The 14,013-nt window shown below is 38.8% G+C and overlaps 1 protein-coding gene across 4 annotated transcripts in view; it reads right to left on the bottom strand.

The window, feature by feature from the left end:
- TDRD9 (tudor domain containing 9) overlaps nt 1–14,013 on the bottom strand; it is a 75,227-nt gene that overhangs the window by 49,337 nt on the left and 11,877 nt on the right. For all 4 annotated transcript variants that reach the window (XM_036844124.1, XM_036844120.1, XM_036844123.1 and 1 more), the window contains exon 4: nt 1,665–1,729. In XM_036844124.1, the coding sequence (XP_036700019.1) occupies nt 1,665–1,729 (65 nt within the window). The remainder of the gene's footprint in view (nt 1–1,664; nt 1,730–14,013) is intronic.

Below are 14,013 nucleotides of genomic sequence, written 5' to 3'. Positions count from 1 at the left end.
TCTACCAATTCATTTTATCTGACTTTTTTATCCTCTTCACCTAAATATATCAGAATTACAAGTGAAAAATGCATAATGACACTGACTACCAGTAACTCAAAAATATGAGAAAAACCATATTCTTTCTATGTTTTCCTTTCCACAGCAATGACTGCCTGTGAGTGCTGGCCATATGAGATGAGTAATTTTACATTCCTCTCTTCCCCCCACTGGTTTTCCAAATGTCCTACTTTGATTATGCAAAATTTTACAACCAAAAAATAATATTTAAAAAGTCTTGGTCACAGAGATGTGTTAAATTTTTTTCATAAGGTTCATATTTGTAAATAAAGCATGATTGCAGATATAATTAGTTAAGATGAGGTCACAGTGGAGAAGAATAGGCCTTTATTCCAATAGGACTGGTGTCCTCGTAAGAAGACACCCACACAGAAAATGCCATGTAACGATCAAGGCAGAGATAGAAGTATTGCAGCCACAAGCCAAGGAGGGCCAAAGACTGACAGCCAAGAAAAGCTGGGAGGAGTCAAGGAAGGATTCTACCCAGAGCCTCAGAGGGAGCAGGGCCCTGCTGACACCCTGATTTTGAACTTCTAGTCTCCAGCAGAGTGAGAGAATAAATTTCTCTTGTTCTAAGCCTTCCGGTTTATAGCACTTTGTTACAGCAGCCCTAAAAAAACTAACACAGAACCATTCCCAAAAGATCAATTAATGAAATAAATGTATTGTCAAATGAACTCACATAAACACATAACAGAAAAACAACAAACTAAACTGTAGAATATCATTTATACATATTTTATTCAGGCAATGATCAGCAGTTAGGAAGCATTTATTTCACGTCAGGTGTTCTTAAGATAGTACTGCCCTGACTCTACTTTGGTCATTTCTTCCTTGATACAATATTATGCACACAGCAATCACTGACAAGTATTTATTGGGACAAATGCAACTCCACACCACTGTCAGCTAATGCTTGTTTTCTGGAAATAAAACTAATCCGTATCAACCTAAGCAAAACATGATCAAAGTTTTAAACTCTCATGTTGCATTCCAAAGTAAAATGTTACTCTTATTCATGCTTTTTGTTCTCCACCACAATTAGCACAAATACTCATATGTTCTACATATTACCTTCCAACAACAAAAAATACATGAATTATTGTCATAAGGTTTCATCAAGCTATACCACTTGATTAAAAAATCAAAATCATCATTTTGAAAAAGTACAATTTAACAAAAATTAATCTTTAAGTATCTTAAGAGATTATTTTGTCAAATACTGAAGAAAAAGGAACTCAAGGGCTACCTTGATGATTTTCATGGTATTACAATAATGATATTATTATTAAATAAGCTTTAAATACAGATTGATGACAATCACTTCACATTTATAACCATATATATGAAATAGCAAATTTAACATAGCCAATTTCTTCTGAAGGGGGTCAGACTGCCCTCAAAAAGTTTAACTCTTCATTATCAACGTTTTTAGCAACACAAAGGTTATAGTAAGAATCAAACTGAAAAATCACATTTATTCACATTCCCAGAGTCTAAAAAGAATAAACCTGCACTACAAATACCATTTTTCACAATATGTGCTAGACACAAACTAGTCTCCATCCAGCGCAGAGTCTAGACCACGAAAGAATGACACTCACCCGGCAAAAACACCAACACACTGCTCCGCTCTGACACAAATGGGGTGCCCGACCAGGTCTTGGTCCTGTTAAAATGGGAAGTGCACAAATATTAATCAAGGCTAAGTAGCCATTGTTTTTCCAGAATCCTCATATTATGGCTTCTGACCCTGAAAGGTTCTTACATCTAGGTCATCGAGTATAATTTTCCTTCTTTTACATAAGAAAACACAGAGGCCCCAGGACGTGAGACACTGTCCAAAGCCCCACAATCACCCAAGGGACCCCAAGCCTCTTGACTACTTTCTCCCATAAAAACTCACTATCCGGGCTTCCCTGGTGGCGCAGTGGTTGAGAGTCTGCCTGCTAATGCAGGGGACACGGGTTCGAGCCCTGGTCTGGGAAGATCCCACATGCCGCGGAGCAACTGGGCCCGTGAGCCACAACTACTGAGCCTGCGCGTCTGGAGCCTGTGCTCCGCAACAAGAGAGGCCGCGACAGTGAGAGGCCCGCGCATCGCGATGAAGAGCGGCCCCCGCTTGCCGCAACTAGAGAAAGCCCTCGCACAGAAACGAAGACCCAACACAGCCAAAAATAAATAATAAGTAAATAATAAATAAATTAAAAAAAAAAAAAAACTCACTATCCGCAAAAGTCTTCTTTGAAATTCAGTTACTGTAATCCAGAACCTCAAAATACAAAACATTTAGAAAAACTACTACAAACAAAACTTAAACTCTAAGGAATCCAAACTATTATTAGAAAGCATTTTTATAGACCAAGATCTCAAACTGTCCTCTCGCCTCCCTGCTGCTATCAGCATATTTATGTTGTGTGAAGTCAGAACTTTCATTCCTCCACAAACCCTTGAGCCCCTCCCCTGTGCCAGGCCCTCCTCCGTGCAGGCAGGCACAGCAGAAAGACAGACAAGGTCCCCACTCTTTGGAGCTTACATTCTAGCTAGAGAGACAGACAAGAAACAAGGAAATCAGACCCTTCAGTTCAGCAGTAAGACCGTGACAAGAACAAACAGGACACAGAGCCATGGAGCTGCAGGTACTAGTTTACCCCTCTCACCCCCTCCTCTTTCTTTGCAGTTACTGTTCCCAGGCACAGCATGGATTGTTGTTTCTTGACTGTTCCAAGAAAAAAATAAAGGTTAGAGTGGAAATCAATGAAATAGAAAAAGAAAAACAAAAACCTAGCTCTTTGAAAAGATCAACAAATTGACAAATCTACTTAGTTTGACCAAAAGAAAAAGAGAGAGTCCATATACTACAATCAGAAATGAAAGAGAAGACATTACTACTAGTCCTAAAAAGACACAAACTACTGAAACTGACCCAAGAAAAAACAGACAACCTGAATAGATCTATAACAAACAATGAGATTGAATTAGTAATTTTAAAACTACCCATAAAGAAAGCCCAGACCCCAATGGCTTCAAAGCTGAATTCCAAAAAACATTCAAAGAAGTAATACCAATTCTTCACAAACTCTTCTAAAAAACAGAACATTTCCCAACTCATTTTATGAGGCCAGTATTACCCTGATACCAAAACCAGACAGACATAAGAAAACTACAGACCAATACCTTAAGAATATGAATGTAAAAATCCTCAACAAAATACTAAGTAAACCAAATCCAGCAACATATAAAAAGAAGTATACACCATGACCAAGTGGGATTTATCCCAGGGGTGCAAGGTTGATTTAACATCTAAAAAATCAATAAAGACAAAAATCACATGATTATCTCAATAGACAAAAATCATCTAACAAAATCTAACACACTCTCATTTAAAAAACACTCAGCAGGACTTCCCTGGTGGCACAGTGGTTAAGAATCCGCCTGCCAATTCAGGGGACACGGGTTTGAGCCCTGGTCTGGGAAGATCCCACACGCTGCGAAGCAACTAAGCCCGTGTGCCACAACTACTGAGCCTGCGCTCTAGAGCCCATGAGCCACAACTACTGAAGCCTGTGCACCCAGAGCCCACGCTCCACAACAAGAAAAGCTACCACAATGAGAAGCCCGCACACTGCAACGAAGAACAGCCCCTGCTCGCCGCAACTAGAGAAAGCCCACACACAGCAACAAAGACCCAACGCAGCCAAAAATAAATAAATAAATAAACAAAGTAATTAATTAATTAAAAGAAAAGAACATTCAACAAACTAGAAATAGAAGTGAACTTTCTCAACCTGATGAAGGTCATCTACAAAAAGCCCTCAGCAAACATGATAACCTAACAGTGAAAGATGGATGTTTTCCCCCTAAGATCAGTAACAAGACAAGGGCATCCACACTTGACACTTCTTTTCAACAATGTACCGGAGGTTCTAGCCAGGGCAGTTAGGCAAGAAAAAGAAATACAAGGCATCCAGATTGGAAAGGAAGAAATAAAACTATCTTTATTCAATAGATGACATGATCTCATATACAGAAACCCTAAGGAATCGTCCTAGAACTAATAAATGAGTTCAACAAAGTTGCAGAATATAAGATCAATAAACAAAAATCAATTGTCAGGGACCTTCAAGATGGCAGAGGAGTAAGACATGCAGATCACCTTCCTTCCACATCAAAAATACATCTACATGTGGAACAACTCCTACAGAACACCTACTGAACCCTGGCAGAAGACCTCAGACTTTCCAAAAGGCAAGAAAATCCCCACGTACCTGGGTAGGGCAAAAGAAAAAAGAAAAAACAGAGACAGAAGATTAGGGACGGGACCTGCACCTCTAGGAGGGAGCTGTGAAGGAGGAAAAGTTTCCACACACTAGGAAGACGCTTCACTGGCGGAGACGGGGGGTGGCGGGGGGAAGCTTCAGAGCCACAGAGGAGAGCACAGCCACAGGGTGCAGAGGGCAAAGCGGAGAGATCCCTGCACAGAGGATCCATGCCGACCAGCACTCAGCAGCCCGAGAGGCTGGTCTGCTCCCCCGCCCACGGGCAGGTGGGGGCTGGGAGATGAGGCCAGGGGCGGGAACAGATGCCCTCAGGAGACCTACATGCAGAGGAGGGGCCAAAACCAAAGCTGAAGCCCAGGAGCTGTGTGAACAAAGAAGAGAAAGGGAAACCTCTCCCAGCAGCCTCAGGAGCAGCAGATTAAATCCCAACAATCAACTTGATGTACCCTGCATCTGTGGAATACCGGAAAAGACAACGAATCGTCCCAAAATTGAGGCAGTGGACCTGGGAGAAACTGTAGACTTGGGGTTTGCTGTCTGGGACTGATTTGTTTCTGATTTTTATGTTGATCTTAGTTTAGTTTTTAGCACTTGTTATCATTGGTGGGTTTGTTTACTGGTTTGGTTGCTCTCATTTTCTTTTTCTTTTTTTTATTATTATTTTTTTATTTTAATAATTTTTTAATTTCTTTTTTTCTTTCCTTTTTTCTCCCTTTTCTTCTGAGCCATGTGGCTGACAGGGTCTTGGGTGCTCTGGCCTGATGTCAGGCCTGAGCCTCTGAGGTGGAAGAGCTGAGTTCAGGACACTGGACCACCAGAGACCTCCCAGCCCCAGGTAATATCAATCGGCGAAGGCTCTCCCAGAGATCTCCATCTCAATGCTAAGACCCAGCTCCACCCAACGGCCAGCAAGCTCCAGAGCTGGACACCCCACGCCAAACAACTAGCAAGACAGGAATACAACCCCACCCGTTAGCAGAGAGGCTGCCTAAAATCATACTAAGTTCACAGACCCCCCCCAAAACACCACCAGATGCAGCCCTGCCCACCAGAAAGACAAGATCCAGCCCAACCCACCAGAACACAGGCACCAGTCCCCTCCACCAGGAAGGCTACACAACCAACCTCACCCACTGGGGGCAGACACCAAAAACAGGAACTACGAACCTGCAGCCTGAGAAAAGGAGACCCCAAACACAGTAAGTTAAACAAAATGAGAAGATGGAGAACTATGCAGCAGATGAAGGAGCAAGGTAAAAACCCACCTGACCAAACAAATGAAGAGGAAATAGGCAGTCTACCTGAAAAAGAATTCAGAGTAATGACAGTAAAGATGATCCAAAATCTTGAAAACAGGATGGAGAAAATACAAGAAATATTTAACAAGGACAAAGAAGAACCAAAGAGCAAACAATGACGAACAACAAAATAAGTGAAATTAAAAATTCTCTAGAAGGAATCGATAGCAGAATAACTGAGGCAGAAGAACAGATAAGTGACCTGGAAGATAAAACAGTGGAAATAACTACCACAGAGCAGAATAAAGAAAAAAGAAGGAAAAGAATTGAGGACAGTCTCAGAGACCTCTGGGACAACATTAAACACAACACATTCGAATTATAGGGGTCCCAGAAGAAGACAAAAAGAAAGGGTCTATGAAAATATTTGAAGAGATTATAGTTGAAAACTTCCCTAACATAGGAAAGGAAACAGTCAGTCAAGTCCAGGAAGCGCAGAGTCCCATACAGAATAAATCCAAGGAGAAACACACCAAGACACATATTAATCAAACTATCAAAAATTAAATACAAAGAAAAAATATTAAAAGCAGCAAGGGAAAAGCAACAAATAACATACAAGGGAATCCCCATAAGGTTAACAGCTGATCCTTCAGCAGAAACTCTGCAAGCCAGAAGGGAGTGGCAGGACATATTTAGAGTGATGAAAGGAAAAAACCTACAACCGAGATTACTCTACCCAGCAAGGATCTCATTCAGATTCGATGGAGAAATTAAAACCTTTACAGACAAGCAAAAGTTAAGAGAATTCAGCACCACCAAACCAGCTTTACAACAAATGCTAAAAGAACTTCTCTAGGCAGGAAACACAAGAGAAGGAAAAGACCTACAACAACAAACCCAAAACAATTAAGAAAAATGGTAATAGGAACATACATATCGATAATAACCTTAAATGTAAACGGATTAAATGCTCCAACCAAAAGACACAGACTGGCTGAACGCATACAAAACCAAGACTCGTACATATGCTGTCTACAAGAGACCCACATCAGACCTAGGGACACATACAGACTGAAAGTGAGGGGATGGAAAAAGATATTCCATGCAAATGGAAATCAAAAGAAAGCTGGAGTAGCAATTCTCATATCAGACAAAATAGACTTTAAAATAAAGAATGTCACAAGAGACAAGGAAGGACACTACATAATGATCAAGGGATCAATCCAAGATAGAAGATATAACAATTATAAATATATATGCACCCAACATAGGAGCACCTCAGTACATAAGGCAATTGCTAACACCTATAAAAGAGGAAATCAACAGTAACACAATAATAGTGGGGGATTTTAACACCTCACTTACACCAATGGACAGATCATCCAAACGGAAAATTAATAAGGACACACAAGCTAAATGACACAATAGACCAGAGAGATTTAATTGATATTTATAGGACATTCCATCCAAAAACAGCAGATTACACTTTCTTCTCAAGTGCGCATGGAACATTCTCCAGGATAGATCACATCTTGGGTCGCAAATCAAGCCTCAGTAACTTTAAGAAAACTGAAATCATATCAAGCATCTTTTCTGACCACAACACTATGAGATTAAGAAATCAATTACGGGGGAAAAAAAACGTAAAAAACACAAACACACGGAGGCTAAACAATACGTTACTAAATTACCAAGAGATCACTGAAGAAATCAAAAAATACCTAGAGACAAATGATAATGAAAACAAGACGATCCAAAACCTATGGGATGCAGCAAAAGCAGTTCTAGGAGGGAAGTTTATAGCTATACAAGCCTACCTCAAGAAACAAGAAAAATCTCAAATAAACAATCTAAACTTACACCTAAAGGAACTAGAGAAAGAAGAACAAACAAAACCCAAAGTTAGCAGAAGAAAGAAATCATAAAGATCTGAGCAGAAATAAATGAAATAGAAACAAAGAAAACAAGAGCAAAGATCAATAAAACTAAAAGCTGGTTCTTTGAGAAGATAAACAAAGTTGATAAACCATTAGATAGACTCATCAAGAAAAAGATGGAAAGGACTCAAATCAATAAAATTAGAAATGAAAAAGGAGATGTTTACAACAGACACCGCAGAAATACAAAGTATCCTAAGAGACTACTACAAGCAACTCTATGCCAATAAAATGGACAACCTGGAAGAAATGGACAAATTCTTAGAAAGGTATAACCTTCCAAGACTGAATCAGGAAGAAACAGAAAATATGAACAGACCAATCACAAGTAATGAGATTGAAACTGTGATTAAAAATCTTCCAACAGGGCTTCCCTGGTGGCGCAGTGGTTGAGAATCTGCCTGCCAATGCAGGGGACATGGGTTCGAGCCCTGGTCTGGGAAGATCCCACATGCCGTGGAGCAACTGGGCCCATGAGCCACAATTACTGAGCCTGCGCGTCTGGAGCCTGTGCTCCGCAACAAGAGAGGCCGCGACAGTGAGAGGCCCGCGCACCACGATGAAGAGTGGCCCCCGCTTGCCACAATTAAAGAAAGCCCTCGCACAGAAACGAAGACCCAACACAGCCATAAATAAATAAAAAATAAATTAAAAAAAAAATCTTCCAACAAACAAAAGTTCAGGACCAGATGGCTTCACAGGTGAATTCTATCAAACATTTAGAGAAGAGCTAACACCCATCCTTCTCAAACTCTTCCAAAAAATTGCAGAGGAAGGAACACTCCCAAACTCATTCTATGAGGTCACCATCACCCTGATACCAAAACCAGAGAAAGATACTACAAAAAAAGAAAATTACAGACCAATATCACTGATGAATATAGATGCAAAAATCCTCAACAAAACACTAGCAAACAGAATCCAACAACACATTAAAAGGATCATACACCATGATCAAGTGGGATTTATCCCAGGGATGCAAGGATTCTTCAATATATGCAAATCAATCAATGTGATACACCATATTAACAAACTGAAGGAGAAAAACCATAGGATCATCTCAATACATGCAGAAAAAGCTTTTGACAAAATTCAACACCCACTTATGATAAAAACTCTCCAGAAAGTGGGCACAGAGGGAACCTACCTCAACATAATAAAGGCCATATATGACAAACCCACAGCAAACATCATTTTCAATGGTGAAAAACTGAAAGCATTTCCTCTAAGATCAGGAACAAGACAAGGATGTCCACTCTCGCCACTATTATTCAACATAGTTTTGGAAGTCCTAGCCACGGCAATCAGAGAAGGAAAAGAAATAAAAGGTATACAAATTGGAAAAGAAATAAAACTGTCACTGTTTGCAGATGACATGATACTATACATAGAGAATCCTAACGATGCCACCAGAAAACTACTAGAGCTAATCAATGAATTTGGTAAAGTTGCAGGATACAAAATTAAGGCACAGAAATCTCTTGCATTCCTATACAGTAATGACGAAAAAATCTGAAAGAGAAATTAAGGAAACACTCCCATTTACCACTGCAACAAAAAGAGTAAAATACCTAGGAATAAACCTACCTAAGGAGAGAAAAGACCTGTATGCAGAAAACTACAAGACACTGTTGAAAGAAATTAAAGATGATACAAACAGATGGAGAGATATACCCTGTTCTTGGATTGGAAGAGTCAACACTGTGAAAATGACTATACTACCCAAAGCAATCTACAGATTCAATGCAATCCCTATCAAATTACCATAGGCATTTTTTACAGAACTAGAACAAAAAATCTTAAAATCTGTATGGAGACACAAAAGACCCCGAATAGCCAAAGCAGTCTTGAGGGAAAAAAACAGAGCTGGAGGAATCAGAATCCCTGACTTCAGACTATACTACAAAGCTACAGTAATCAAGACAATATGGTACTGGCACAAAAAGAGAAATATATATCAATGGAACAGGATAGAAAGCACAGAGATAAACCCACACACCTATAGTCAACTAATCAATGATAAAGGAGGCAAGGATATACAATGGAGAAAAGACAGTCTCTTCAATAAGTGGTGCTGGGAAAACTAGACAGCTACATGTAAAAGAATGAAATTAGAACACTCCCTAACACCATACACAAAAATAAACTCAAAATGGATTAGAGACCTAAATGTAAGACTGGGCACTATAAAACTCTTAGAGGAAAACATAGGAAGAACACTCTGACATAAATCACAGCAAAATCTTTTCTGATCCACCTCCTAGAGTAATGGAAATAAAAACAAAAATAAGCAAATGGGATCTAATGAAACTTCAAAGCTTTTGTAAAGCAAACTACAAAAAAGACGAAAAGACAACCCTCAGAATGGGAAAAAATATTTGCAAACGAATCAATGGACAAAGGATTAATCTCCGAAATATATAAACAGCTCATGCAGCTCAATATTAAAAAAACAAACAACCCAATCAAAAAATGGGCAGAAGACCTAAATAGACATTTCTCCAAAGAGGACATACAGATGGCCAAGGAACACATGAAAAGCAGTTCAACATCACTAATTATTAGAGAAATGCAAATCAAAACTACAATGAGGTATCACCTCACACCAGTTAGAATGGGCATCATCAGAAAATCTACAAACAACAAATGCTGGAGAGGGTGTGGAGAAAAGAGAACCCTCTTGCACTGTTGGTGGGAATGTAAATTGATACAGTCACTATGGAGAACAGTATGGAGGTTCCTTAAAAAACTAAAAACAGAATTACCATATGACCCAGCAATCCCACTACTGGGCATATACCCAGAGAAAACCATAATTCAAAAAGACACATGCACCCCAATGTTCACTGCAGCACTATTTACAACAGTCAGGTCACGGAAGCAACCTAAACGCCCATCAACAGACGAGTGGATAAAGATGTGGTACATATATACAATGGAATATTACTCAGCCATAAAAAGGAATGAAATTGGGTCATTTGTAGAGACGTGGATGAATCTAGAGACTGTCATACAGAGTGAAGTAAGTCAGAAAGAGAAAAACAAATATCACATATTAACGCATATATGTGGAACCCAGAAAAATGGTACCGATGAACTGGTCCGCAGGGCAGAAATAGAGACACCGATGTAAAGAACAAACGTATGGACACCAAGGGGGGAAAGCATCCGGGGTGTGGGAGTGGTGTGCTCAACTGGGAGACTGGGATGGACATGTATACACTGATCTGTATGAAATGGATGACTAGCAAGAACCTGCTGTATAAAAAAATAAATAAAATAAAATGCAAAAATTCAAAAAAAAATAGATAACCAACAAGGACTTACTGTATAGCACAGGGAACTATACTCAATATTTTGTAATAACCTATAAGGGAAAAGAACCTGAAAAAGTACATATATACATACACACACACACACATACACACACACACACACACATACACACACACATATATAAAACTGAATCAGTATGCTGTATACCTAAAACACAACATTGTAAATAAACTGTATGTCAGTTTAAAAAAATTGGGAAAAAAACCCAAATATCAGAAGCCTATGTAACACTATGGGCCTTATATAAAGGTATTAAAGGTAAACACAAAAACAAAATTATAAACCTTCCTAACTACCAAGAAAAAATTCAAAACATAAAAAGAAAAGGAAGGACCATGCAATAAATATGACATATTTGAGGCTGAACACATAAGTCATACATCAGTAAGCCTGGATGGCTGAAGCCAATGAGCAAAAGAAAAAGATTTTCAAGTGGCTCACAAAGCAAAACCAACTCTATGCTATATGCAAAACTCACACTTAAACCCTAAGCAATTCAGAAAATGAAAACAAATGGATGGCAAAGATTTTAGAGGCAAAGACAAACAAAAGAAAGCAAGAGTTGCAATCCTGATATATGACAAAGTAGAATTCAGACTCCACAGCATTAAGCAAGGCAAAGAAGGGCACAGTATAATGCGGAAGGCCATAGTTCACAACGACACTGTGACAGTTATGAGTATCTAGCAGCAAAAGACTGGAGCAGCCCTCTTCACAGAGCAGAAACCACACATGATGAAGGGAGAAACAGAAATACACTAATAATAGGAGACTTTCACACACCAGTCTCATTCCACGACCATTCCAAGGGTCAAAAAATATATTTAGGGACTTCCCTGGCGGTCCAGTGGTTAAGACTTCGCCTTCCAATGCAGGGGGTGCTGGTTTGATCCCTGGTCGGGGAGCTAAGATCCCACATGCTTCAGGGCCAAAAAACCAAAACATAAAGCAGAAGCAATATTGTAACAAATTCAATAAAGACTTTAAAAAATGGTCCACATCAAAAAAAAAATTCTAAAAAAAATAATAAATAAATTTAAAAAGCTAACAACATAATGGATAGTGTGCAACTTATGACCATATGTCAAACTTTCCACTCTGATAATAGAAAATTGTCATTTCAAGGGCATGCAGAATATTCATGACAACTGACCATGTGCTAGATCACAGAAAAAAAAACCACTTAAGTTCCATGAAGCAAAAATAATACAAATAATATTTTATGATAACAATTCCATCAAACTTGACATTATTAGTAAAAAGTGCTTAAAGGCCCTTTAATCAAAAAACTTTAAATTTCTCTTGGGTCAAAGGGGAAATATAAGCCAAAACTGAGACTGTCTCAAAAATAATAACAAAAACACTACACATCAGAACATATGGGATACAATCACAGAAGTCACCAGATAAAAATTCATGGATTAAATACTTCTATCAATAAAATAAAAGGATGAAACTAAAATAACAATCAATTTAATAGTTAGAAAACAGTAACAAAGTAAACCAAAAAAGTGGAAGGAAGGAAATTATGGCAAATAATAAATTAAAATAGGGTTCTTTAAAATGTTTTAAATAGGCAACTAATAAACAAATGAACCTAGGTGTAAAATAAACTGATTACCAAACAGAGAGAATTATTATTTAAAGTAATATTTGAAAACAGCTCTCTCTGACTGTATATCCAGTGGGATATATTCTAAGAACAAAAGGAACAGCAAAGCAGTTTTATACTTCACTCACAGGTTTAGTTTTAGAAGGACTATCACTATTTACTTGTTAAACTATTTTATTATTATATTATGGGGAAAAACAAAAAAGTAAGTAATGCTTTAGCAACCAAAAGTTTTGGTGTTTAAGAAAAGCACTAAAAATGTAATCAAGCAGGACCCTATGGGGCCTTCCCAGGACAGAAACCACCACCCCACACACACCATGTCCTCCACCTGCCTCTTATTTGTAGAAAAACTTTAGCCTCCTAGGCCTTCCGAGAGTTCCAAAGAGCAAATTTAATCAGAGAAGTGAGAAAATGCAGAAACAAAGGAAAACAGTCAAGCAAGACAAAATAATAGCTTAGCCATTAAACAAAGTCAAGGACCTTTAGTTCCTCCTCAAGGGTGAGAGGTACTATTCTGAGCCACGTCCTTTGAGCTGTTTTGCAGATACTGAAACCCCCACCAAGTGGAAGAAGTTAACTGCATGGTGACCACAAGCCTGTAGACCCCAGACCAGTTGGAACCAGAAGGCTGAGGATGCTGACTCCCGATTAGCTCTCCACCAACCAATCAGAAGAGCGTCCACGAGCTGATCGTGCCCCCACAACCCCCTCCCCGACTCTGTCTTTAAAAACCTGTCTTTAAAAGCCTTTAAAGGCTTTCAAGGAGTTCGGGCTTTTTGAGCATTAGTTGCCTGGACTCCTTGCTTGGCGCCTGCAATAAACCCTGCACTTTCCTTCACCACAACCAGTGTCAGTAGATTGGCTTTACTGCACATGGGTGAGCAGACCCGAGTTTGGTTCAGTAACAAACATATAAAAGAAAAGCTAAGAAAAGAACAATATTAAATTTGAGTTGAAATATCATTTCATGTATGGCAGTTAAAAAATACATTACCAACAACAACAACAAAAAAACCAATCGAAAAATGGGCAGAAATAGACATTTCCAAATAGACGTTTTTCCAAAGAAGACATACAGATGGGCAACAGGCATATGAAAAAATGTTCAACATTGCTAATTATTAGAGAAATGCAAATGAAAACTACAATGAGGTACCACCTCACACCGGTCAGAATGGCCATCATTAAAAAGTCTACAAATAACAAATTCTGGAAAGGGTGTGGAGAAAAGGGAACCCTCCGACACTGTTAATGGGAATGTAAGTTGATGCAGCCACTATGGAGAACAGTATGGAGGTTCCTTCAATAACTAAAAATAGAATTACCATATCATAGAGCAATCCCACTCCTGGGCTTATATCTGGACAAAACTATAATTCAAAAAAATACATGCACCCCTATGTTCACAGCAGACTATTCAAATACCCAAGACATGGAAACAACCTAAATGTCCATTGACAGGTGAATGGATAAAGAAGATGTGGTACATGTATACAATGAAATATTACTCCAGTGGAATATAACCTATAATGGAGAAGAACCTA

Source organism: Balaenoptera musculus, chromosome 2 (assembly GCF_009873245.2).
Source record: "Balaenoptera musculus isolate JJ_BM4_2016_0621 chromosome 2, mBalMus1.pri.v3, whole genome shotgun sequence".
Taxonomy (NCBI): Eukaryota; Metazoa; Chordata; class Mammalia; order Artiodactyla; family Balaenopteridae; genus Balaenoptera; species Balaenoptera musculus.
This window is presented reverse-complemented; position numbering and strand designations above follow the sequence as displayed.